Below are 22,682 nucleotides of genomic sequence, written 5' to 3'. Positions count from 1 at the left end.
GAGACTTACACTTAGGCCTTCCTTTTGGAGGAGCTCCTTGACTCGGGGCTCTGTGACAGTCCCTGCAGCCCCATGAGACCGCACAGTAACAGAAGAGACAGGCTGCACTGAGGCCACCGTGTTTCCTCAGGAGGTCGTCCTGAGGAGGGGCCGGCCACTCGCTGGGCTCAGTCCTCGACAGGACACTAGAGCGCCAGGATACTAGAGCAAAGCAGCCTCTAGCACTTGGAAATGGGAGTGTGGGTCCTGACATTCTCTCTGGGCTACTCTGTTGTCCAAGTCCTCTCTGAGGTGGTTCCCCGTCACAGGCCTTGGGTGGAGCTCACAAGTCATCACTCTCACTGCCACCTTTAAAGTCATTCTACATCAGGGCAGGTTAAGCTGCTGCTGGGGACGCCTGCATCCTACATCAGGGTTCAAGTCTCAGCTACTCAGCTTCCTGCTAATGCATCCTGGGAGGCAGCAGATGATGGGTCAAAGACCTGGGACCCTGCCACCATGTAGGAGACCTGGGTAGAGTTCTGAACACCCAGCTTCTGCTGGCATAGCCTTGGCTGCTGCAGGGGAGTGAATAAGCAGAGATTTCTTTCACTCTCTTTTTTTTTTTTTTTTTTTTGACTCATTTTATTTATTTGAAAGCAGTGTGGCAGAGATAAAAAGGAGAGGTCTTCCCTCCTCTGGTTCACTTTCAAATGCCTGCCATAGTTGGGGCTGGATCAGACTGAAGCCAGAAGATAGGAACTACGTCCAGTTCTTCATGTGCATGGCTGAAGCCCGAGTGCCGGGCCACCGCGGGCTGCCTTCCCAGGCATGTGAAGAGGGAGTTGGTCTGGAAGGAGAGCGTCTGGGTCTGGAACCAGCACTCTGATATGGTGTGTGTGTGTCCCAAGCAGGGGCTTAGCCTGTTGTACCACAATGCCCTTTCCACTACATTGCAGAAGAATACATCCCGATTCCTTCCACGGGCTGCAACTGTCACTGAGCTGGCACTGAACCCAGATTCCTGCCCCAAGGACAGATGTGGTTCCTTGCCATGAGCCGAGTCCAGATCCCGCACCCCAGGCAAGATCCTGGCTGTCCCTCTTCCTCAGCTGAATGCCAAAGTAGATCCTTGTGCCAATTTTCCTGGAAACCCAGGTTCCACCACCTGCTAGGTTTCCACTGTTGGGAAAGTCACTTTCACTCTCTGTGCCTCAGTTTCTTCATCTGTAATTGAGGGTAAGCAACGAGGATAATGTAATTGAAAATAATCATCCCTTCTCAAGACTGTTCCTTAAGATTAAATAAGTTTGTACATGTATGGTTCTTAGAACTTCCCATCCAGCTCCATGTTAATGCATCTGGGAACGCTTGGGTCCCTGCAGCTCCAGAGAGAAGCTAGGAAGAAACTCCTGGCTTTGGTCTGGCCCAATCATGACCATTGTAGCCATCTGGGGAGTGAACCAGTGGATATAAGATCTCTCTGTCCCCCACTATAAATCTGCCTTTCAAACAAATAAACTACACTTAAAAATACAAATAAAAAAAGTACCTTGTGGGGTTGATGTTTGTGGGTTCAGAACCCACCCTGAGGGCTGGGACATCAAACAACTCGATTTCCATTGGATGCCATTTTGGCGTGTATATCCTCTGGTCTTGAGCTGCCAGCTCCATTTTAGAATACAAAAGGATGGACTGAAGGGTTGGGGAGGAGCTCAGGGGCTTTCTAGGATCAAAAGACCTGCCTGAAGCTTTAAACCAGGGGTCTAGGTCGGTGGGAAGTGATGGCTTTGGTGTGGAAGTGGTCTTCACCGTGCGGGACAGAATGTCGGGCTGACAGTCTCTCCAAGTCTGTGAAGGGGACTGGAAGAGTGAGAATTCCTGAGGGGCCTCGGAATCAGCCATGGAGGCTAGGCCCATTGGGCCGTAAGCCCGGGCGCGCGCAGCTCTCCACGCGCCTTCCGTAGCCGGTCCCCTCTCTCCATCCCCCCACCCCCGGTGAAATTGCCAAATTAAAATGAATCATTTGGCCCATAATGGCCAAGGCGCTTATCGAGGGCGGGCGGACCCGCGGCAGTGCCTTATCTCCGCGGCGCACACGGCCCCGGTGCGCCTCGGCCCATGCTAACGAGGTCCGGAACGTGAGCGGGATTAGAGCGCGGCGCGGCGGGGCCCGGCGCGGGGCGCGGGCGGGGCGGCGCGGGCGCGGGCGCGGCGGGCCTCGCGCCCTGCACCGGCCTCAAAATGGCCACGCGCGCACCCCCGTAGCGGACAAACGTGAGCATTCGGGCCTTTTTCTGGGGACGAACGACCTGTGGCCTTCCACGGAATTCCTGCCGAGTCGCCTCCCTCTCCCCCTCCACGCCCGCGCGGGCTGAGGGTGTCCCCGCTCTTCGATTGCTTTCCGTGGGGGGTATTTTCCACGGACGCCCCCCCCTCCCGCCGCCCAGACTCTTCCTTCCTTCCCCTTTTCCTTACGCAATACATAGAAACGCGCGCGACGGTGGTTGGTGTTCATTTCTCCCTGGTGTGGTGTGCATGCGGTGGGGTGGAGAGTGTGCGCGTGTGCGCCGTTGGCCATGCCTACTGCTCCCGAGTGGGGCCGTCCCGCCGCAGGGTGCGTGTCCGAGCGTGTCGATGCGCGCTGTGGGTGTGTGGCCCTGGACTCCGCGAGGCCCTCCCGCCTCGTTGCCGCTGTCGTTTAAGCGTTATGTTCGTGGGCGTGCGGCTCCGCGTGTCGTCGGCGGCGGTCCTGGTCTTTGCGACCGTGTCCGGGAGGTGTCGTTGTTATGCCGGGCGTGCGTGTTGCCGGCCGGGTCGGGGTGCGCGTCGGTGGGCGATGGCGGGGGGCCGGTTTCGTTCTGTGGTGTTGACTCTGCTGACGCACGGGGGGCAAGCAGCGTCGCCCTGGGTCGGCTGGCGGCCCTGGCGCGGGGCCGGGCCGGAGGTGGCCCGGTCTGCGCTGAAGTGCGCGCCCGTGTGTTCTCGTCCTTTAGCGCTGCCCGCGCAAATCGCTGGGGGCGTGAGTGGGGAAGGGCGAGAGGGAGATCGCGGCGGCGTGGGGGCGGGGAGCGGGCTTTCACATTTTATTCCAAATTATGATGTATTCGGGAGCCGGCGTTGGCGGGGACGGGCGGGCAGAGCCCGGTCGGCGGCCGCTCCGTCTGGAGGCCCGCCCGCGCCTCGGCGTGGAGGGGTTCACTAGGGAGCTGTAAGCTGAGCGGTGCTTGCCGAGGCCCGCGCCTTCAGGCCCGCTGCTGTGTGGGCTGGAGTTCGCGCCGCGCGCTCGCTTCGTCCATTTCGGGTCAGTTTCGCGGATGCGGCCGCCGGGGTCTGGGGGCGGGTCCCCAGGGAACACCGAGCGCACGCTCCCGGCCTCCGGCCTCGGGTGGGGACAGCTCCGGGACACTTTCTCCCTGCGCCTCCTCGGGTGGGCGGCATTCCCGCAGGGGACCCGTCGCAAAGGCGACCGCTGCCGAGCTCCGGGCGCCATACGAGAACCGGTTCCGCGCTGTACTAGCCCGGGAAGAAAAGGATTTTGTTTGGCCTATTGCTGTGTGATGGCTGTTGTCCCTTTTTCGTTAATTTCCTATTTTAATTAAAATCACCGGCCGCCAGCACGCTAGCCTGACCGGGTTTGCGACTTGGGAGGGAGAACAAAGCAACGCGAGGGCTGCTATCCCAGATCAGCCTTCCGAGTTCCTGGCTTTGGCATAGGGAGAGAAAAATGGAGCCGGAGACGGCACAGAGACCCGGTGTAAAAGCAAACACAACGGGGATGGGTGGGTTCCCCTCTTCTCTCCTCCCCTCCCCCATTCGGATTAGACGAGAAGAAAGAAAAATCTCCGCATAGGATTGAAACGCCAGGCAGAATTATCCCGACATTTCCACAAAGCCCCGGCGACAAGAAGGCCCTCGCAAGGGGCGCCGGGCTTCCGTGCGGGATCGCAACCTGGACGATTTAGGCAAAACAAATTAAACAGAACCCGCTGTTGGGCTGCGGGGCGGGGAGTGCGGAATAAAAGCGAACGGAATGGGCTACACCCTGGTTAACTGTGTCCGCCTGTTTGTATCCTCCCGCCCCGCGTCGTGCCGCAACAAATGAGCGAGATTCCTCCCTATTCAGCCTCTTCAGGTCCCGAAAAATCGAAAACTACTTCCTAGGGTGGTGGAGAGGAAGGTGGGAGTCTCCCCTTAATTTTTCTCCTTTCTCCTTTCCTCCCCACTTCCCCCCTCTTTTTTTCTTTGCCTCTGTAGAAAGAAAAGAGGGGCCCCTAAATAGACTTCGTATCGCTCCCTCCGTCACATCATTCCTGAGACTAAGTACGGACCCTTGGGATTGAGTTCTGGTTTCGGTTTGGGGCTGGACGCGCAGAGAGGAGGGTCGCAGAACAGGGCGGGGTACTCGGAGGTTCAGACACTTCAAGCAGGGTTCACAGACGGTATTAACCTTTCCCATCACTCCTCCCGCCCCCATCCACCGACTTCAGTCCCTTGCAACTGTGGCGAACCGCATCGCCGCGTCCACGCGTAGAAAACAAGCTCCACAGTGGGCCGGCCCCATCCCAGGCGGAGGGCTCCGGGCGTGCTGCCGGGAGGGGTGGCGGCGGAACCGAGTCGTTCTAGCTGATTCTCAGGTGCCGGGGTCTTTTTTGCTGGCTCCACACACACCTGCAGGGGGTGGGATGGAATGGAGAATCCCTGAACGGGTTGTGGATAGAGGGGAGACGAGAGGTAATTCCCAGCCACTGACCCCCTATTTCTCTCTCGCCCTCCCTCTCGCCCTCCCTCTTTCTCTCCACCCCCATCTTTCCTGGAAACTCTCTTTGGGCGCGGCAGACTGCCCAGGACTACACCGCAGCCTAACTGTGGGCCTCTCAGGGAGAGACTGGGAAAGTCAGGAGTCCTCCGGCCTCAGCGTGGACCTCAGCCTCCACCCCGCTCCGAAGGAGGAGTGGAGACCCTGTTGAGAGGGGCCAGTGTCTCTAAATATGCCCCAGGTAAGTTTTAGGGGGAGGTGGTGGTGGCGCTGGGGTCGGGTCGCCGCCTCGGGGTAGGAGAGGACCCAAACGCACTGGGGTGGGGGAGGGAGGAAGCGGGAAAGGGTGGGATCGCGGGGGTCCGCGGCTCCGCGCTGCCGTGGGGTACAGCAGGGTCCTTTCCTGTTTTTTCTCCCGGGAGTGCCACCAGCTGGGTGGACCTAGTTCTCCAGGACTCTCCTGCATCTGGGTTCCGTGGTGGTCACTTCGGGGCGGCTCTGGCCGAGTGCTGCAGGCTATGCCTGGAGCTGTGCAGGAAGAAGGACAGGAAGAAGGCGGCAGCCATCCTGGCGAGCGCCTTCCGACCAGGGTGGGCCCTGACCAAGGGCCTGAGGCCTAAGGCGGGGCCGCTGGACCGCCAGTTCCCCGGTAGCAGCCGGGAAAGGGGTGCTTGTGGCTGCTGATGTAGCTTTGGATGCAGACTTGGGGCTCGTGTAGAATGGAGTGGAGGCATAGGTGCGGTGAGAGGGGCTGGAGAACAGATCTAAGCAGAGGCGCCAGCCCAGGCTGCTGAGGCTGTTTCCATGTAAGACATTCTCCCTGCTGGGGATTTTGAGCTGCCCTGGCATGGGTGCCTGCTCCCAGGAGGGAGCTCAGCGAATCTCCGTGCTCAGGTCATCTGGCAGCCTGGAGGTGAAGATCCGCTGGGAGTCTGGAGCTGGGCTCTGCAGCACAAAGGGAGGAAAGTAACGCCTGGATACCTTCGTGCAGTGCCATTCCGTCTGAAATCTGCTTATCTCCCAGTAAAAAATAAAAAGCACACAGGCTTTCAGGAGTCTTAATGGAAGGCTGTGATGCAGTCCCATGGCAGGCAGCCATAGGTGTTTGTGGGACCCCAAGTCTAGCTGGGTGATTTGGTTTGCAGAAGAATCTGGCTGGATTTTCCTGAGGTCTCAAGGGGTTTGGGCAGCCATCTGGGGGTGAAGGTAGTTCTCCTGGGAGCCTTGTGGATATGGTTATTTATGGGCATCCTGGCGAGGGCATTTGCCAGGGTCATCTCATTTGGAATATGCGCTCCCTTGTCTCTTGGGAACCGGTTCCAATGGCAGGAGCTGTATAGTGAATCAGAGGGTATAGATGAGTCATTACGGAGTTCACTTGCCGATTGCAGGGCACCTTAGGGCTTGTACCTTTGGCCAGGGGCTGGTGTATTTCTGGTGAATTTCACTGAGGGGATGGGGGGAGTGCGGGGTTGACTGGTATGCTAACGTGTGAGGTTCCAAGGGCCCTTGTTGGTGACGTGGCTGCAGCTGGGCTATTGTCTCCTCCAGAATTGTAAACACAGTACACCTACTGCCTTGGCAGCTTATTGTGTACGCCAGATCTGGGGGACTCTACTGTTTCTGGGTGGGACTGGGAGGCTGGTAGCCCCAGCCCAGGTGCATGGGTGTCTGACCGCCTGAGGAGGCTGCAGAAGATCCAGGCCCTGCTGGGAGGGGAAGGACCGTTCTGACAGGAACAGAATGAGCAGTGGCAGAATGGGAACCCAGTGACTGCCCTGAGTGGTTAGATGGACTCATCTTGGGGCCGAATTGAATTTTTTGTGCGTTCATTTTCTGTTGTAAATTACTCCAGTTAAACAATTTGGGGAGCAGAAGTCTTATTTTGAAGAATTAAAGATCTTGTCCAGTTGATTTCAAGTATATCATGGAAAGAACTCGCAAGTACAGCTTTGTTGTTGTTTTGTTTTGTGGAAAAAACCCAGTGCCCGTGTGGCAAGTGGGGTGACCCTCCTCATGCTGGAGAATGGTGGGAGAGGGAGGGCACATGGGAAGGCTCAGTGGCGGTGGCCCACGTGGTCCCAAGTACTCGCCACAGTGTTTAAATGCATCAAGGAGGGGTAACCCGCCTTGAAAATGACCTGCTTTGTGATGGGAGCCCAGAGCCCCATGGCCTGGGCGCTGGCCACATTTTCAAAAGCCGGGGCTCCTTCCCAGGCCTCAGGGTGGGGTAGGGTGTGCAGGGCTGCCAGGGGCTTCTGCCCTTACCCTCCTCTGTGAGTCTGGCTGGTTGCAAAAAAGTAGTGGGATTCTCAGAGGCGCACAGCTAGTGCAGATGAGTCCCCTCCCCCTTGTCGAGTGCATATATTGTTGGGGGGTGGGAGGGCTGGTTCCCCTGCTGCTGACTGCCGGCTCCAGCTCCAGTGGCCCCGGTTGGTGTGTCCTCCGTTCCCCCCTCAGGTTTCTGGGAGTGGGTATGTTCTGTTATGACTGTGGGGGTATGCTGGGAGGCAAGGGAGGTTGCCTCTTGCTAGGTTCCTCGCCAAAACCAAGAAGGGAGACGTTGGCTCGGGCGGGGATTGCTCCCTCCTCTTTCCCCAGCCGAGGAGGGGGATGTGGGCGATCTCTGTCTCGCCTCTTTGTACGTTTCCTTCCTCCTCCTGGCCCTCCGTCACTTGCAGCCTCTGTATTATAACCTTTCTTCTACTGCCTCTTTTCTTTTCTCCCACCTCCAGCCGCTTGGCTGTGTCCCACAGACCCCTCCAGAGACCCGCAGTGCGCGGTGGGCTTGGGCCACGTGGCGCTAAGTTTCTCGGCCCCTCTCGGGTTGTGCCGCGCCCCCCACGCCCCTGCCCACACCAGTGGTCTTAGCGGGCGCCCGCTGTCTTTCTGCTCGCCCGCAGGATGACCGAACAGCCGCCGAGCGAGGCGGCACGCAGTGACCCCCCGCTAGAAGGACGGGACGCGGCTGAGGCCCGCATGGCCCCCCCGCACCTGGTCCTGCTCAACGGCGTCGCCAAGGAGACGAGCCGCGCGCCGCCCGCCGAGCCCCGGGTCATCGAGCTGGGCGCGCGCGGCGGCCCTGGGGGCGGCCCCGCCGGTGGGGGCGGCGCCGCGAGGGATTTAAAAGGCCGTGACGCGGCTGCTGCGGCGGCTGAAACACGCCATCGGGTGCCCACCACCGAGCTGTGCAGACCTCCCGGACCCGCACCGGCTCCAGCGCCCGTCTCGACCGCCGCGGAGCTGCCAGGAGACGGCCGCATGGTGCAGCTGAGCCCGTCCGCGCCCGCGGCCCCCGCCGCCCCCGGCCGCGCGCTGCTCTACAGCCTCAGTCAACCGCTGGCCTCACTTGGCAGGTGAGGGACTGGTGGGTGGGCAGCGCGGTCACCGCCCGGGGCACCCTGCAAGTCCGCGGCGGCGGTAGCCTGAGCTCTGTCAGCGTGCCTGCCCGGTAGCGAGCTGTTCGAGTGAGGACCCTGGACGTTAGAGACTGGATTACCTTCTCCCCTTCCCCGTAGCAGGTGGGAAAGGAGGCCTCGGAGGGAGCGGGTATGACAGAGAAAGAGAGAGAGGCGAGACCGACCCCCCACCTGGCTTCTAAGAAGCCCCAGCAGATCTCTGACCCACCTCCCTGGGTTCCCTTGAGCTTCCTCTTCACTTGCGGCTCCAAGGGGTTGGGGGAGGGAGCGGAGGTAGGGTGGGAACCCGAGAAAAAGTTGCAGGGAACTCAAGAATGAGTGAGTGTGGGAAGGCAGGGAGTCCTGGCCGTGCACCCTACTCCCAGACCCCATGAGGTGGCAGTGAAGGAGCTGTGAGGCTGGGCAGTAGTTCAGGGGCAAGCCTCTGCTTGGAAGTAGAGTTTTCTCTGGCTTGTTGCCTGTGGGAGATGTGTGAGTGTGTATGCACGCGCGCCTGCACACACATTTGTGCCTGCACCACCTATTGTCTCTGTGTAGGGATGTGTGTAGATTTGTCGTTCTGTCCTTGCCTATCTCACGGGGGAGGGGGAGGTCTGTGAAAGAGTTAGTGTAGGTGATGTTCCTCCTATCCTCCAGCAAGTGTGTGAAGCAGTGTTGCCTTCCTGGTGTGTGGGAGGGCTGGGTGTAGGGGATAGTCGCCCCGCACCCAGGGTACAGGGGTAGTCGCTGGGGATGCGGCTCTCCCTGTCCCCAGGGTGCTGATGTGACCCGGCTGCTCCCTCCCACAGCGGGTTCTTTGGGGAGCCAGACGCCTTCCCCATGTTTACGGCCAACAACCGGGTGAAGAGGAGACCCTCACCCTATGATATGGAGATGACTGAAGGTAAGTCAGCCCCAGGTCCTCTGGATGGTGCAGTCCTCTGCCAGGGTTGGGCTATGGGCTTGGGGTGCGGGCCCCAGGACTAGAAAGGACGGAGTCTCTAGCATCCTAGCATCCGTGGTTCATTTGCCTTGGAGCCCCGGACTGCTGAAGCCCTTCACCCTGAAACTGAACTTGTAGTCCTGGGGAGAGGGGTCCTTGGGAGAGTACACTGAGTGGCCGTGGTGGTTAGCCCACATCTCTGGGATCAGTCTCCCCATTCCAGGCTGCTTTCTGCCAGTGTCCCAGGGAGGCAGGCTGCTGTCAGCCCTCTTGGGGATATCTTGCACTTCCTCCAAGGTCCTTTGTGCCCTGCCTTAGATTACACCTCCAAGGTCCCCTCCCAGGTCCCAGACCAGAGACCCTCTTCCTGACCCCATAGATTGTGTCCTGCCCCTTGGTCTCCCGACTTACCACTCCCCCACCAAGGGCTTTAGGCTTCCTCCTGTGAACTCAGGCTGTGGACTTGCTCAGAGGCGTTGCATGGGTGGGTGGATTGGAGGAGCCCCCTTCCCCTGGGCAGGAGAGCCAGCTTGTCATAGCTGAGGGTCTTTAGCAAGTCTCTTAGTGTTCCCAGGTGAGAGGTGTTTCCTTCGCGGGGCTGAGGAAACAGGCAGGGCAGTAGGGGATTGGGTACCTGCAAGAAGACAGGGATGCCCTTAACCCTGTGTCACCAAGGTTTTTCAGTGTTGAGACAGAGAAGATGCCACAGGAGGCCAGGCTTGGGCAGAGGAGGGAGGTGTGATGACAGGGACAGGTGTGCAGGCGGTGGTGGGAGCTGTGGAGGGAGGAGTGCCTCTCTGCAGAGGAGACAAACAGAAAAGGACAGACGTGGGGGAAGGGCAGGCTCTAGGGGTGCAGGAGATGTGCACAGATTTTTTAAAAAAGATTTATTTATTGTGGTGTAGTGAGTTAAGTGGCTGCTTGCAGTGCTGGATCCTATATTGGCATTTGTTTGAATCCTGGCTGCTCCACTTCCAATCCACTTTAGCTCCCTGCTGGTGGCCTGGAAAAAGCAGCGGAAGATGACTCATCCTTAGAGTTGAGCTCCTGTACTCTCCTGGGGGATCTGGATGGAGTTTCTGGCTCTAGGCTTAAGCCTGGCTCAACCCTGGTCATTGTGGACATCTGGGAAGTGAACCAGCAGATGGAAGATCTTTCTGTCATTCCTTCTCTCTTTAATTCTGCCTTTCAAATGACTGACTGAATAAATGAATAAATAAATGAACAGTAAGAAAAAGGCAGCGAGAACTTCCATCCACTGATTTACTTCCCAAATGACTACAGTAGCCAGGGCTTGACTAGTCCAAGGTCAGGAGACCTGAGCTTCTCCTTGGTTTCCCTGGGGCTGGCAGGGACCCACATAATTTTGCAGGTGCATCAGCAGGGAATGGAAGTGGAGCTACCAGGACTGTACCAGACACTCCAGTATGGGATGCTGGCAACAGAAAAAGAGACTTAACCGCCTATGCTACAGTGCCACAGCATGCATGGAACTTTCAAATCAGAGTTTAAACCAAAAAGGCTTGTGGATTAGAACTAATAACTTGGTCAGGACTTGATATGGGTTTGTGACTGAATTTTTCTTGAGTGCAGTGTCCACATTTGGAAGATGTCAAGGAGCTCCCACAGGTTGTTGAGAGAGCATGATTGCCTAGGACGTTTGAGTGCCCATCCCTCTTTTCCCCTTCCTGTGCCTGTCATGAAGCTGTTGGGGGTGTGGTTTCCAGGGCAGTGAGCCCCCCATCTCCTGGGAACCTCCTCAAGGTGCCTTGTTCATGACTGCCACTAGCACCAGCACATTGTTAACCCCAGTGCAAGCTCAGGCAGCTATTATAAGGGTGGGCCAGGAGCATGGATGATATGGATACGTTCATTTAAAAAATTAGTTGAGCTAGTACAGTGGCATAGCAGGCATGGTGGCACTAGCATCCCTTAAAAAGGTGCCTGTGTGAGTTCCAGCTGCTCCTCATCCAGCTCCCTGCTGATGGCCTTGAAAAAGCAGAGTATGGCCTTGGGTCTTTACACCCACCTAGGAGACCCATAGAAAGCTACTGGTTCCTGGCTTTGGACCAGCCCAGCTGTGGCTGTTATGGCCATTTGGGGAGTGAACCAGTAGATGGAAGATCTTTCTCTCCCTCCTTCTCTCTGTATAACCCTACCTTTAAAAAAAAACTAATTTGTTTAAAAATCAGAGTTAGAGAGATGGAGAGAAATGTGAGAAAAATCTACCTGTTGGTTCACTGTCTGGATGGCTGCAACAGCTGAGGCTGGGCCAGGCTAAAGCCAGGAGTCAGAAACTTCTCACAGAACTACCACATGGGTACAGGGACCCAAGCGCTTGGGCCATTTCCTATTGCTTTTCCAAAGCTATTAGCAGGGAGCTGGATCAGGAGCAAAGTAGCTGGGTCAGGAACCAGTACCCTCATGGGGTGTCAGCATCACAGATGAAAACTTAACCCAGCACACTACAGCGTTAGCCCTAATAAGGATACTTCCTACCATTTTCCCAACAACTGTGCACCCTGCACTTTGTGTACTCTATTTCTACTTTATATTTAATTAAAACTATTTTATTTACTTGAAATGATGATGATGGACACACACACACAAAGAAACAGACATCTCCTATCCATTGATTCATTCTTTAAATGCCCACAACAGGTGGGGCTGGGCCAGAAGTCTCCAGGTAGGTGGCAGGGACTCACACACTTGAGCTTGCACCTGCTGTGTCCCGGGTGTGCATCAGCAGGCAGCTGAATTGGAGGTGTCATTGGGACTTGCGTCCAGGGAATCCCAAGCAGCACGGCTTTACCAAAGGCTTGCCCCAGAGTTATCTTCTAATTCCATTTCCTGTGAACCTGTGAAGGTTGAGGTACCTCTGTGCATACTTATGGGATGGTATGATAGTTCCATACATGGGTATGATATGTCCTGAACAAGTCAGAGAAATGGGCATATTCAACAGCTCAAACACTTGTCTCTTGTGGTGAGGACATTCAGAATCTTCAGTACATCATTGATGATTATGATTATCTTACTGTGCTGTGGCTAAAATTTAGGTAATTCTGCACCTAGTAACCATCTTCTGCTTCCCTCTTCCCTTCTCAGCTTCTGGGGACCTTGGCTGATTTTTTTATGTAACCCACACTGTAAACCCAGGAGGCCGTTATTAACTGTTTCTGTTTCACAGATGAAGACATTGTGGCTTGCAAAGGTTAGGCTACCTGCTTAAAGTCATACAGCCCGTCCTGAGCCATCATCATAGCACTTGGGAGAACATCCTCCCCCGCCCCTTCTGCATGTGCCCAGCTCTGGCTGTGCATGCAGTTTTATCACCCCCTCTCTGGCAGCACTGGGCACTGGTCCTCTCCTCAAAGTAGAGCGACTCTCCGTTTGAGCCCAGGGGCCTGAGGATGAGTTCTCTGCTCTGAGGTCATCCAGGGCAAGGCTGTCTGGCAGGCGTACTGTGTTTTTCCCAGCTGGGGTCTGACCTTTGGCACAGAGTCAGCTGGGCTGGGATCTGGAGTTTGGTAAAGCAGCTTCGGTTGTACTGTGGGTAGAGAATAAGTGAACCACTGGGGAAAAGCAGAGAGAGTGGAAAGGAGAGAGAGAAAGAAACGGGAAGCATTGGTGTGAGAGCCACCTCTGCTCCGGCCTCAGTGGGGTGTTGCTGAGCTCTTGGCCCTCAGCCTCCTTCTCCCCTTCTGGAGTTTCCACATTCTGAGGTCTCTTCCTGGGGTACAGGAGGAGTGCTGGCTCCCATGGGCAAAGCTTCCCAAGGGCTGCTGTGGACCTGGCTTGTTCCTCGGCACAGAGGTGGGAAGCCGTTGCCTTGTGCCAGGCGTCAGGGGCACTGAAAGTCCCAGGTCAGGTGGGAACATGCAGTGCAGTGTGTTGATCTGCAGGTGCTCAGCCTGCGTGCACCAGAGCCTGCCATGAGCCATTGCTGCTGGGCCACGTGGACACTGCTGCACTGCACACACGGATGGACAGAAGCTTGTGGGAAGCCTCAGGCCATGGCAGGGCGTGGCTGTCTTCACTTTCCTGGGGTGGCTTTTGTTCCCTACCGGCTTTAGTGCTCCTCCCCACTTGCTCACCTGCCATCAGTGAGTGCTGACCAAGCTCTTGCCCCGCTTGTACTCACTCTTAAAGCCAAGTCCGTTATGCCTTAGAACAGGGTCCCCCAGACTTGGACCCTGCCTATTCTGCCTCCACTTCGGAGCCGTGGAAAGGCAGTGCCCTCTGCTTGCAGTCTTCTTCCTGAGCCTGTGTGGCAGCCCTTGTTCAGCCTTCAGTCCTGTCCTGTAAGTGTCACCTCTCAGAAAGGCCTTCTCAGCTGTCCCAGCCTACCAATGGCTCCCGTCCATCCTTTACTCACCATTAAGCCCTGGTGTGTGTGTGTGTGTGTATTGCTTGTCATCTCTCATCCTGATTCTATGGTAAGCTCTGGGAAGGCAGAGGTCCTGGCTGTTTTCGTCACCATTATTTCTTAGTGGCTAGCCCAGTGCCTGGTTGTGTTAGAGAGGAACCTGTGAATGGACAGTCCTAGCCATCATTTACCAAGCTAAGCAGAGCAGGTGCCGCCTTAAGGACTTGACCTATGTTAGGTGTTGGATTCCCATGGCACTCAGGATTTGACTTACCAGCTTTACCTCCATTTCACAGATGGTGAGGCCAAGGCCAAGGCCGTTTCAGGAACTTGCCTAGAATTACTTGTCTAGTGAGCAGGAGCCACAGATTTTGTACAAAGAAAGCCTCAATCCAGGCTCCGTCTTCCTATATCTTACACAGTGCTAGAAGGCTCTTGGCACAAGTGAATGGATGAGTGAGAGGCACATGGTCCCTGTCCTTAGACATCTCACAGTCCCTGGAGCGAGACAGGCATATGGGCAGCTGTCAGGAGCCCACAGTACTTACGGTACTTGGTGTGACCCTCTCAGGGACTTAGTTGCAGGGGAGGAAGTGCAGGAAGTGGAGTTTGAAGGGGGGATTTGGTGCTGCTCAAGATTGGAGCTCCTTTGGGGGGTTCCAACATATCCCCTTGACCCTGTCCTTCTTTCCTCCCTAGGTCCCCACACCAAAGTCGTGAGACGCATCTTCACCAACAGCCGGGAACGCTGGCGGCAACAGAACGTAAACGGGGCCTTCGCTGAGCTCCGCAAGCTCATCCCCACGCACCCCCCAGACAAGAAGCTCAGCAAGAACGAGATCCTGCGCCTGGCCATGAAATACATCAACTTCCTGGCGAAGCTGCTCAGTGACCAGGAGGAGGAGGGCTCCCAGCGGGCTAAACCCGGCAAGGACGCTGTGGTGGGGGCCACTGGTGGGGGTGGGGCAGGGGGTGGTGCACCCCCTGATGACCTCCTGCAGGATGTGCTGTCCCCCAACTCCAGCTGTGGCAGCTCCCTGGATGGGGCAGCCAGTCCGGACAGCTATACAGAGGAGCCGGCCCCGAAGCACACGGCCCGAAGCCTCCATCCCACCCTGCTTCCTGCCGCTGATGGGGCTGGCCCTCGGTGATGGACCGTGGCCACCTGGGGCCAGCCAAGAGATGCCCTTTCGGCCACAGGGACGGCAGGCTTCAGGGCCAGTGTGATGAGAATATGGTGACTCTGAAACAGGCCGATGGACCCATGGGCTTCCCCCACTGCCTGAACTACAGGAAGCCCTTATTGAATCCAGGGCTGGCTTTTCTGTATTCTGCCTCAGTAGGAGAACAGAGTAACAGAGTGAAGTGGTAGGTACTTTTTTCTGAAGACGGCACATGGTCTTCCCTGTCCCCGCCCCCATCCTGAGACTTGCCAAGAAGGAGGCTCAAGGGTCACCGTTTTTTTGGCCTGGAGACCCAGAGCCCTGGCTCTGCCAAGACCCGGAGCTGTCGGCATTCACTTGAGGCAAGCCACGGCCTCTGCCTCGTCGGGGACCACTCCTGAGCTGGCTCTGGTGGCTTTGGTGGCTGCTTCTGTCCATGCGTATAGGTACCTAGCAGCTGCGCATCTCCTGTGCCCTGCCCTCACCCGGGCCCGTGCCGACCCGACCAGCTTGCTGGCTGCTGCGGGGAGTCACAGGTGCCTTCTTTGGGGCCTGGTTGAAGTAGATGGCCAGGGCACAGCCTGCTGGCTACTTACTGGGCCTGAGGCTCAGCAGACCTGGCAGCCCTGGGGGATCAGCGCCTCTGCTTGCTCCCCACCAGACTTGCCTTCCTGTCCTGTGGCCCTGTGGTCGCAGGGACCCAGCCAATGGCTGTGCATCAGTCAGGTTGGACTTGGCGTGAAGGCTGAGAGAGGAAAAGTGATACCAGAGTGAAGTGGAACAAGAGAGATCTTGGGCATATGAGTTTCAACTCTTGTATGTCACTGCTGATACTGGGGAGTGAATGCCAGCAGCAGGTGCCATGTGGGCAGAGGATGGCAGCTCCAGCCTGCCTTCTCTCCTGGCTGCCAAGAGAGATTTCCCTGCTGCCAGGCATCAGTCTGCATTCCGAATTGAGCACACGCTGTCCCATGAGTTCTTGGCATTTGGGTTTTGTGCTTGACTTTAGTTCTTGGGACGTTTAGGTTTGGATGAGAGCCCAGGTAGAGCGCCACTCCTGTGACAAGGGACATCCAATCAGAAACTGCCCTGGCTGAGATCCACCTGTATGCATGCACATCCATAGAGCAGAACCTTAAGGAAGGGCCCTTGACTGTGCGGTGTCCGGTCGTCATGGGTGTATGTGGGGGGCTGGCTTGATGCACTGGGAGTGTGCTCTGCCCAGAAGTTGTATGTGAAGCTTTTGTAAATCAAATCCCTGTCCTTCAAGTTTTGAAGGAAAGCCTCTAAGTCCTTTTGTAACGTGAAGAGTCCTTTTGTAGAGTGGACCATTGCCCCTGTGGTGATTTGCTGTGTCCATCCCGACAGAGGCACGTAGTCGTCTTAAAGCTAGGCCTGCCTGTCACCTGCTTCCTGCACCCATGGGACAGGCAGCAAGAAATCCCATTCGTCTGTCATTGCTTCCTTGTGTCCTCACAGCCCTCTCCCACAAGGCTGTGCTGCTGAGGTCAGAGGGAAGGTACCTGGCAGTCCCCATTCCGTCTTGGGGGAAGCCATGTGGGCAGCAGTGGGGAAGGCCCTCTCAGATCTCAAGCTGTAGCCTAGCAGCTTGTCCTAAGGACAACTGGCACAGAAAGAGTGACCCTGATCTCCTGGGGCCCAGTTGTGGGGCCCAGTTCAAAGGCAGGCGGTCAGCATGGCTGCCCATCCCATTTCTGATGTATGGTAGAGCTGGCTCCTTTCCAGCATGTCCTCATGGGAGAGGCCTCCGGGAAGAGGCAGTCTGCGGATGGAGCCACAGTCCTGGGGCCTGATGCTGTGTTCGTTTCCCAGTGCTCGGAAGCAATACAGGAGTAAGAAGCAGCCACAGCGGGCAGGGCTGTTTGGGGCACAGATCACACATTCTGTCAGACCAGTGCTGGGGCTGTGATGAGGAGCCTCCCCCATGTTACCTGTGTTGCTGGCTTCCAGCCAGCCTGGGCTGGTTTGTGCCCCGGGTTGTATGTGGGCTGAATGGGCTCCTGACAGTAAGGTATGAGAGTCGAGCACAATGACCACTCAGCATTTGGGTGACATGGATTATGAGCCACTTCCCTCAAGTTTGCTAGGTTATCCTGATTGCTCCAGATTCGTCTCAACTGTCTCAGTCCAAGGCAAGATACTGGAGTGAGAAGGGAACGGAGACAATGGGGACGGAGTAGGCGAAGTAGAACCATCTGAAATGGGCCTGTGCGAGGAAGTACAAGGCTTTATGTCTTGTAGGAACTTAGGAAGACCTGTCATTTTTATTTCTTCCCACATGCTACATGCCGTCCTCCTTCCTCTGCCTCCTCCTGACCTCTGATGAAATACAGCATTTCAAAAATAATACCCACACACAAGGGGGAAAATGTCAAGGTGAAAACCATTGGGAGGAGAACCAAAGTGAAAAGAATGGCTGAGGGGCATGACATCTTGTAAGGAGAATTTGTATCATTTGACTTGTAGTGGCAAACGACTAGATGGTACAACCTCTATCCTTTTCCAGAAATCAGACCGAGGGCACAGCATTCTGTAGTCAGCCAGTGGCTCTCCGGCCTTCGGGGGGCGGGTCTCGCCGTACTTGTGACTTCGTGGTACGTGGCCCCTTGCTGGAGGCTTGCCCCTGCCCATGTACATAGCGTGTGGTTTCTGTGGTGGGCCCAGCACTTTGCGTCAATGTCGTACTGTATGTGATGAATTGCGTTGGTCTCCGCGTCTTTTTCCTGCAGAAGAGGCGTAGCAACCGCTCCAGGTACCTGGGCCCGCATACCACCAGAGGCCAACTCTGTGGTTGCGTGATTCTTTTTGCGACAAAACACGTGGTGATGATGTGTGTATATATAAGGCTATATTGGGAAAATTTCTAAATAAAAGTTTTACAGAGGGGTTCCGGCTATGTGTTTACACTGTGCATCCCTGGGCTCAGGGCATTAGGAAGAAGTGATCAACGGGGCAAGGATCTGCTTCCGCCCTGAAATGGGAGCACCCATGGGACTGGGCCCTTGGTAAACCAGGGAGCCCAGCCTCTGCTCTGAGGGCTGGTGTGCGGGAGAGGGTCTGTGCCTTAGGGTTTCCATTGTTCTCCCTCTGCTTCGGAGAGGTCCAGTCCCCTGTTGACTGAGTGGCTCTTAAGGGCTGGGGGTTCTGGGATGAAGGCTGCAGGCTTTGCAAGTTGCTAGCAAGCCTGTGCAGCAGGTTCTGTTGCTGCGGAAGGTGTTCCCAGGGGCTCAGGGATGGAATTGTGAATCAAGGCAGGGCCTTGGGGCAGCTGGAAGGGCAGAGACTCATGCCTGCAGAGAAGCATCTCGTGCGGAAAGGCTATAGATCTGGATGGCAGGGGAGGTGGGCCTTGCACCCTTGGTTTGGTCCGTGTCCCCTGGCCTGGAAAGCATGATGAAGTGTTTGGGAGAGAAAACATGGAGAAGAATGGAGTGTGCTGCTGAGTGAAGCAGAAGGTATTCTGGGTCGGGAGGTGGTTAGTGGAGTCCAGCACAGTTGAATGGTGAAGTGGGTTAAAGCCTGGAAGTGCCAATGGGGCCCATCCACCTGGAAGTCACCAATGACTCAGTGATACCCACGCCTCAGGAAGGACAGGGCCTGACTGTCCTGGACTGAAGGATGGGAAGTGGGAAGCATCCCATCCAGACAGCTTCTCCCAGGAAAGGATGTGACATTGCTGTCTAGAGGGTAGGAGGAGCCCATGACCTCTGCGGCCATCACAAAAGATCCCTTGAGGTGATGGAGCTGACCTTGGGGTGGGCTGGCCAGTGTCCAGGGCTCTGAAGAGCAAGGCTGAGGCTCAGAGAGGAGAGCAGCTTTCTGGGATCCTGGGACAGCTGACACGTACGACCTCGTTTCTCTGTCCTCCCTCATTCCCTCTGCTTTGGCTCTGTTCTTGCTGCTCCAGGCTGCATTCTTGTGACCCTCCCAACTGATTAATTAGCAAAAGCTCAGTGCGCTGGCTCAGTCCATCAGTGCCTGCAGCAGCCAGGGATGGGCCAAACTGAACTCAGGAACCCAGAACTCCACCCATGTCTCCCGCATGGGTGGTGGGACTTCGGTTACGTGAGCCATCACCACTGCCTCTCAGGGTGCACATGAACAGAAACTGCAATCAGACGGCGCACCCTGGTACTCTGATAGAGGATGACAGCAAGGCAAGGGTGGCTTTCCCCGCCCACATCACAGTGCCTGTACCAGGACATGGGCAGTTTACCTGGTTTCCTAACCACCAGGCCAAATGCTCCACCTGATGCTCCAGTTCCTGCATCTTTTGTTTCTGTGTCCTGGGACAATCTGTTCACCCTCTCTTCTCATCCTTCCTTCATTTGCTTCACAGGAAGCAGTTCTGACTAGATGGGATCAGCTGCCTCTCTTGGCTGCCCCTCCTCTAGAGGCCTTCCTTGACTGTGGCCCTTCTTCATCTGTGGTAATATAAAGGTACCTGAAAAACTCGAATTAAGGACAGCCTTGTGGTGTAGCGTAGCCATGGCCTACATCCCTGGCATTCTGTGTGAGTGCTAGTTTGTGTTTCAGATGCTCCGCTTGCGATCCAGCGCCCTGCTAATGTGCCTGGGAAAGCAGCAGAGGATGACCCATGTACTCAGGCCCCTACATTCATGTGGGAGACCAGAGGAAGCTTCTGATTCTTGGCTTTGGCCTAGCCCTGCCCTAACCCCAGTTGTTACGGCTATTTTGGAAGTGAATCAGTGAATGAAAAATATCTCTCCTCTGACTCTAGTTTTTTAAAAAGATCTTAAAAATTTTATTACTAGCACAGATTTCCAGAGAGCAGGAGAGAGAGAAAAATAGCTGAGCTGATCTGAAGCCAGGAGCTTCATCCAGATTTCCCATATGGGTGCAAGATCCTAAGGCTTTGGGTCATTCTCTATTGCTTTCTCTAGTTCATTAGCAGGGAGTTAGATAGGAAATGGAGCAGCTGGGACACAAACCTGTACCCAGAGGATTAGCTAACTGAGCCACTTTGCTGGCCCCTAATTTTGTAATTCTAACTTTCAAGTAAATATATACATCTTTTTTTTTTAAAGATTTATTTTATTTTTATTACAAAGCCAGATATACTGAGAGGAGGAGAGATAGAGAGGAAGTGGAGCTGCCAGGATTAGAACCAGCGGCCATATGGGAGCAAGGCAAGGACCTTAGCCACTAGGCCACGCTGCCAAGCCTTATACATCTTCTTTTTAACATGGAATTAAAGGAAAAATTGATTTTGGTACAAAAAATGTTGAAACGCATATACTTTTTTAATGTTTCATGATCTTTTTGAAGGCCTCTTGTATTTGTCTACTAGTGTGCTTCTTCACTAAGATACCAGCTCCTTCAAGGTGTTTTACCTCCTTGCCTCCAGCACCTGATTGTGGAACTGGTACTGGTTCCTTCTGGGATTGGCTGAATGTAGAGGTTCCCTGTGTGGTGTCTCCTGGCTCAGTTTGTGGCCATTAGAGATGAGTGAGTGGCAAAATGCCTGCCCAGGGTCCTCTGAAACCCAGGCCATGATGCCTTTCCCTGGGCCTCCACGGGCTTGAGCTGCAGCCATTTTTTTTTTCAAAGATTTATTTTTATTTTTATTGGAAAGGCAAATATACAGAGAGGAGGAGAGATAGAGAGGAAGATCTTCCATCCGCTGATTCACTCCCCAAGCAGCCACAATGGCTGGAACTGAGCTAATCTGAAGTCAGGAGCCAAGAGCTTCTTCTGGGTCTCCCACATGGGTGCAGGTTCCCAAAACTTTGGGCCATCCTCGACTGCTTTCCCAGGCCACAAGCAGGGAGCTGGATGGGAAGCAGGACTGCCAGGATTAGAACCTGCACCCATATGGGATCCTGGTACGTTCAACGCAATGGCTTTAGCCACTAGGCTATTGTGCCAGGCCCTCGGGCTGCAGTTTTTAAAAACATTTATTTTTATGTATTTGAAAGATATAGATGGGGGAAGGAGGGAATAAGGAAGGTGAGGAGGGAGGGAGGGAGGAAGAAAGGGAAAGAGAATGATTGATTCATTGATTCCAATCTTCTGTCTGCTGATTTACTCCCTGAATACCCACAGCAGCCAGAGCTGGGCCAGGCCAACGCTGACAGCCTAGAACTCCATGAGGGTTCTCCCATGTGGAGGGTAGAGGCCCAAGAACTTGAGCCATCATCGTCTGCTGTTTCCTACTAGCAGGAGACTGGATCAGCAGCAGAGGAGAGACTTGATCCCATTTTGTACCCCACTGCGTCACATCTTCTCTCTGCCTTCCTCCCTTCCCCACGCCAGGCTGGCTGTGGGTGCTGGGAGGGGGCAGAAGTAGGATGTGTGCTGCCCTGGGCTGTGGTGGCCTGGTTATAGTGGACCTGGGCAGGTGAGGTGTAGGTGGTGCACTCACAAAAGCCAGCCCCTACCCCGCAACCGTCTCTACTACCCTCTTACTTGTTGGCAAAGCACCCAACTGCTCCTAGCAGCCTGCACTTCCTATTGGTCCTGCTGCCCATCTGAGTCAGGTCACTGTGGGAACACAGGGCTGTGCACAGTGTTGCATCATCACAGAGCGAGGCGGAGAGAAAGGCTCCCCTGGCAGGAGGAAGAAGCAAAGCCTGAAGGGCACTAGGTTTGAATTCAGGCCTGTCTGACCCCAGAGCCAAAGCCCAGGCTTCCTCAGGAAGGGAAGGAGAGACAGTCCGTAGGTGATGAGTGTTCATGGAGCAGATGGACTGAGGCTGTGCTACCAGGGAAAGGGCCGCTCAGCTCAGCCCAGCCACCTTCCCAGGACCTCGAATGACCCCTGTGGGCGCCGGACAGCCAGCAGACAATGGCTCAAACCACCAGGCCAGGGCATGGATAGGAGCTGGCTGGAGAAGCAATGAGCCTGGCCTCTGGGGTCAGGGTCACCTGAATATACTGACTAGCCCAGAGGTGTTACTTTGGGCAAGTCATTTTACCTCTCTCTGAGCTTCAATTTCTTCACCTGTTAAGTGTAGCTGTTAACATCCACCTTACAGAGCTGCTGTGGGATTTCAGGAGCTTGCCAATTTATACAAAGCAGACCTTATTGTTTTTGGAAAAGAGATGTGGGGATGGCTGGGGGAGGGTAGGATAGGGAGTTACAGGGTCGTTTCCCATGTGCAGCAGCAGCAATTCTTGCAGGCCTGTTGCAGGCAGAGCAGTGTTAGGGAGCCAGCAAGGACCCACTTCATTCCTGTCTGCAGGGGCCCCCAGGCTGGGTGGAAGTGGATACCGAGCATTGCAACCCTGCAGGTCTACACTGCAGGAGCAGTCCAGTGGCAGTGAGCCTTGGCAGCAGAGGTTGAATTGGAGGAGACCGGGGAGAGCTTCCTGGAGGAGGCACCATTTCCCATCCTGATCAAGCTGCATCACCTTCTTTTGGGGACAGATACAAGCTGGTCTGGGAATGCCAGTTCTCCTACCTGGGAAGCGTGAGCTGTCCACAGTGGCGTTCTCCAGGCTCCTCCTTCTTTTTCCCAGTTGCTTGTCTGAGCCCTGCCTCCCTCCCCAGCTCCTGGCCTTCTCTGTCCACACAATAACAGGATGTGATCCGTTCGCAGAGAGGAAGTGGGGAGGACAGGCAGTGCTGATAGCGCGTGTCTGACGCTCCCCCTCGCTGCTGCACACTGGCCCCTGTGGCTGCCTCTAGGACTCTCCACCCCAGGCCATGCTGGGGTTGCTCTCTAGGGTGTGTGTGGGAGGTTCAGTTTGGGAATCCTCAGGCCCACTCAGGCCTGAATCACCCTTTGCAGAGATGCATGCTGGCCACATCTCCGGCATTCTACCCTGTTGAACCGACTTTAGATTCTGGCTTATTTTTTGGAGCTGCTTGAGCCTTGGGGTGGGCAGGTGGGTCCCTCAGCCCCCTGAGAGCAGGGCTCCACTTGGCCACTGCTTTCCTCCTCCCACTCTCACCCTTCCCATCTCCCCCCCAACTCTGTTCACATGGGTGTGGCCCAAAGACATGGGCCTTGTTAAGTGCTGGCTGTGCCTGACTGGGCTTCGCTGGTGGAATGGGCTGCCCAGGTCAGGAAGGTGAGGTTCAGAG

General features: G+C 55.7%; 1 protein-coding gene across 4 annotated transcripts; it reads left to right on the top strand.

The window, feature by feature from the left end:
- Positions 1-2,171: 2,171 nt before the first annotated feature.
- Positions 2,172-14,761, top strand: TAL1 (TAL bHLH transcription factor 1, erythroid differentiation factor). Of its 4 annotated transcripts, none has more exons than XM_058681140.1 (5): positions 2,172-2,596; positions 4,819-4,979; positions 7,642-8,094; positions 8,946-9,040; positions 14,148-14,761. In XM_058681140.1, the coding sequence occupies exons 3-5, from the start codon at positions 7,643-7,645 to the stop codon at positions 14,597-14,599; spliced, it is 999 nt and encodes a 332-aa protein (XP_058537123.1). In that variant the 5' UTR covers positions 2,172-2,596; positions 4,819-4,979; position 7,642; the 3' UTR covers positions 14,600-14,761. The 4 variants fall into 4 exon arrangements, with proteins under 4 accessions (XP_058537123.1, XP_058537148.1, XP_058537133.1 ...); XM_058681165.1 differs by having other exon boundaries at positions 2,182-2,256; XM_058681150.1 differs by lacking the exon at positions 2,172-2,596 and adding an exon at positions 3,188-3,283.
- Positions 14,762-22,682: the final 7,921 nt, after the last annotated feature.

The sequence above is a fragment of the Ochotona princeps genome, chromosome 2 (genome assembly GCF_030435755.1).
Source record: "Ochotona princeps isolate mOchPri1 chromosome 2, mOchPri1.hap1, whole genome shotgun sequence".
NCBI classification, from domain to species: Eukaryota; Metazoa; Chordata; class Mammalia; order Lagomorpha; family Ochotonidae; genus Ochotona; species Ochotona princeps.
Note: the sequence above shows the minus strand (reverse complement) of the source record. Positions and strands in the feature narration are given on the sequence as shown.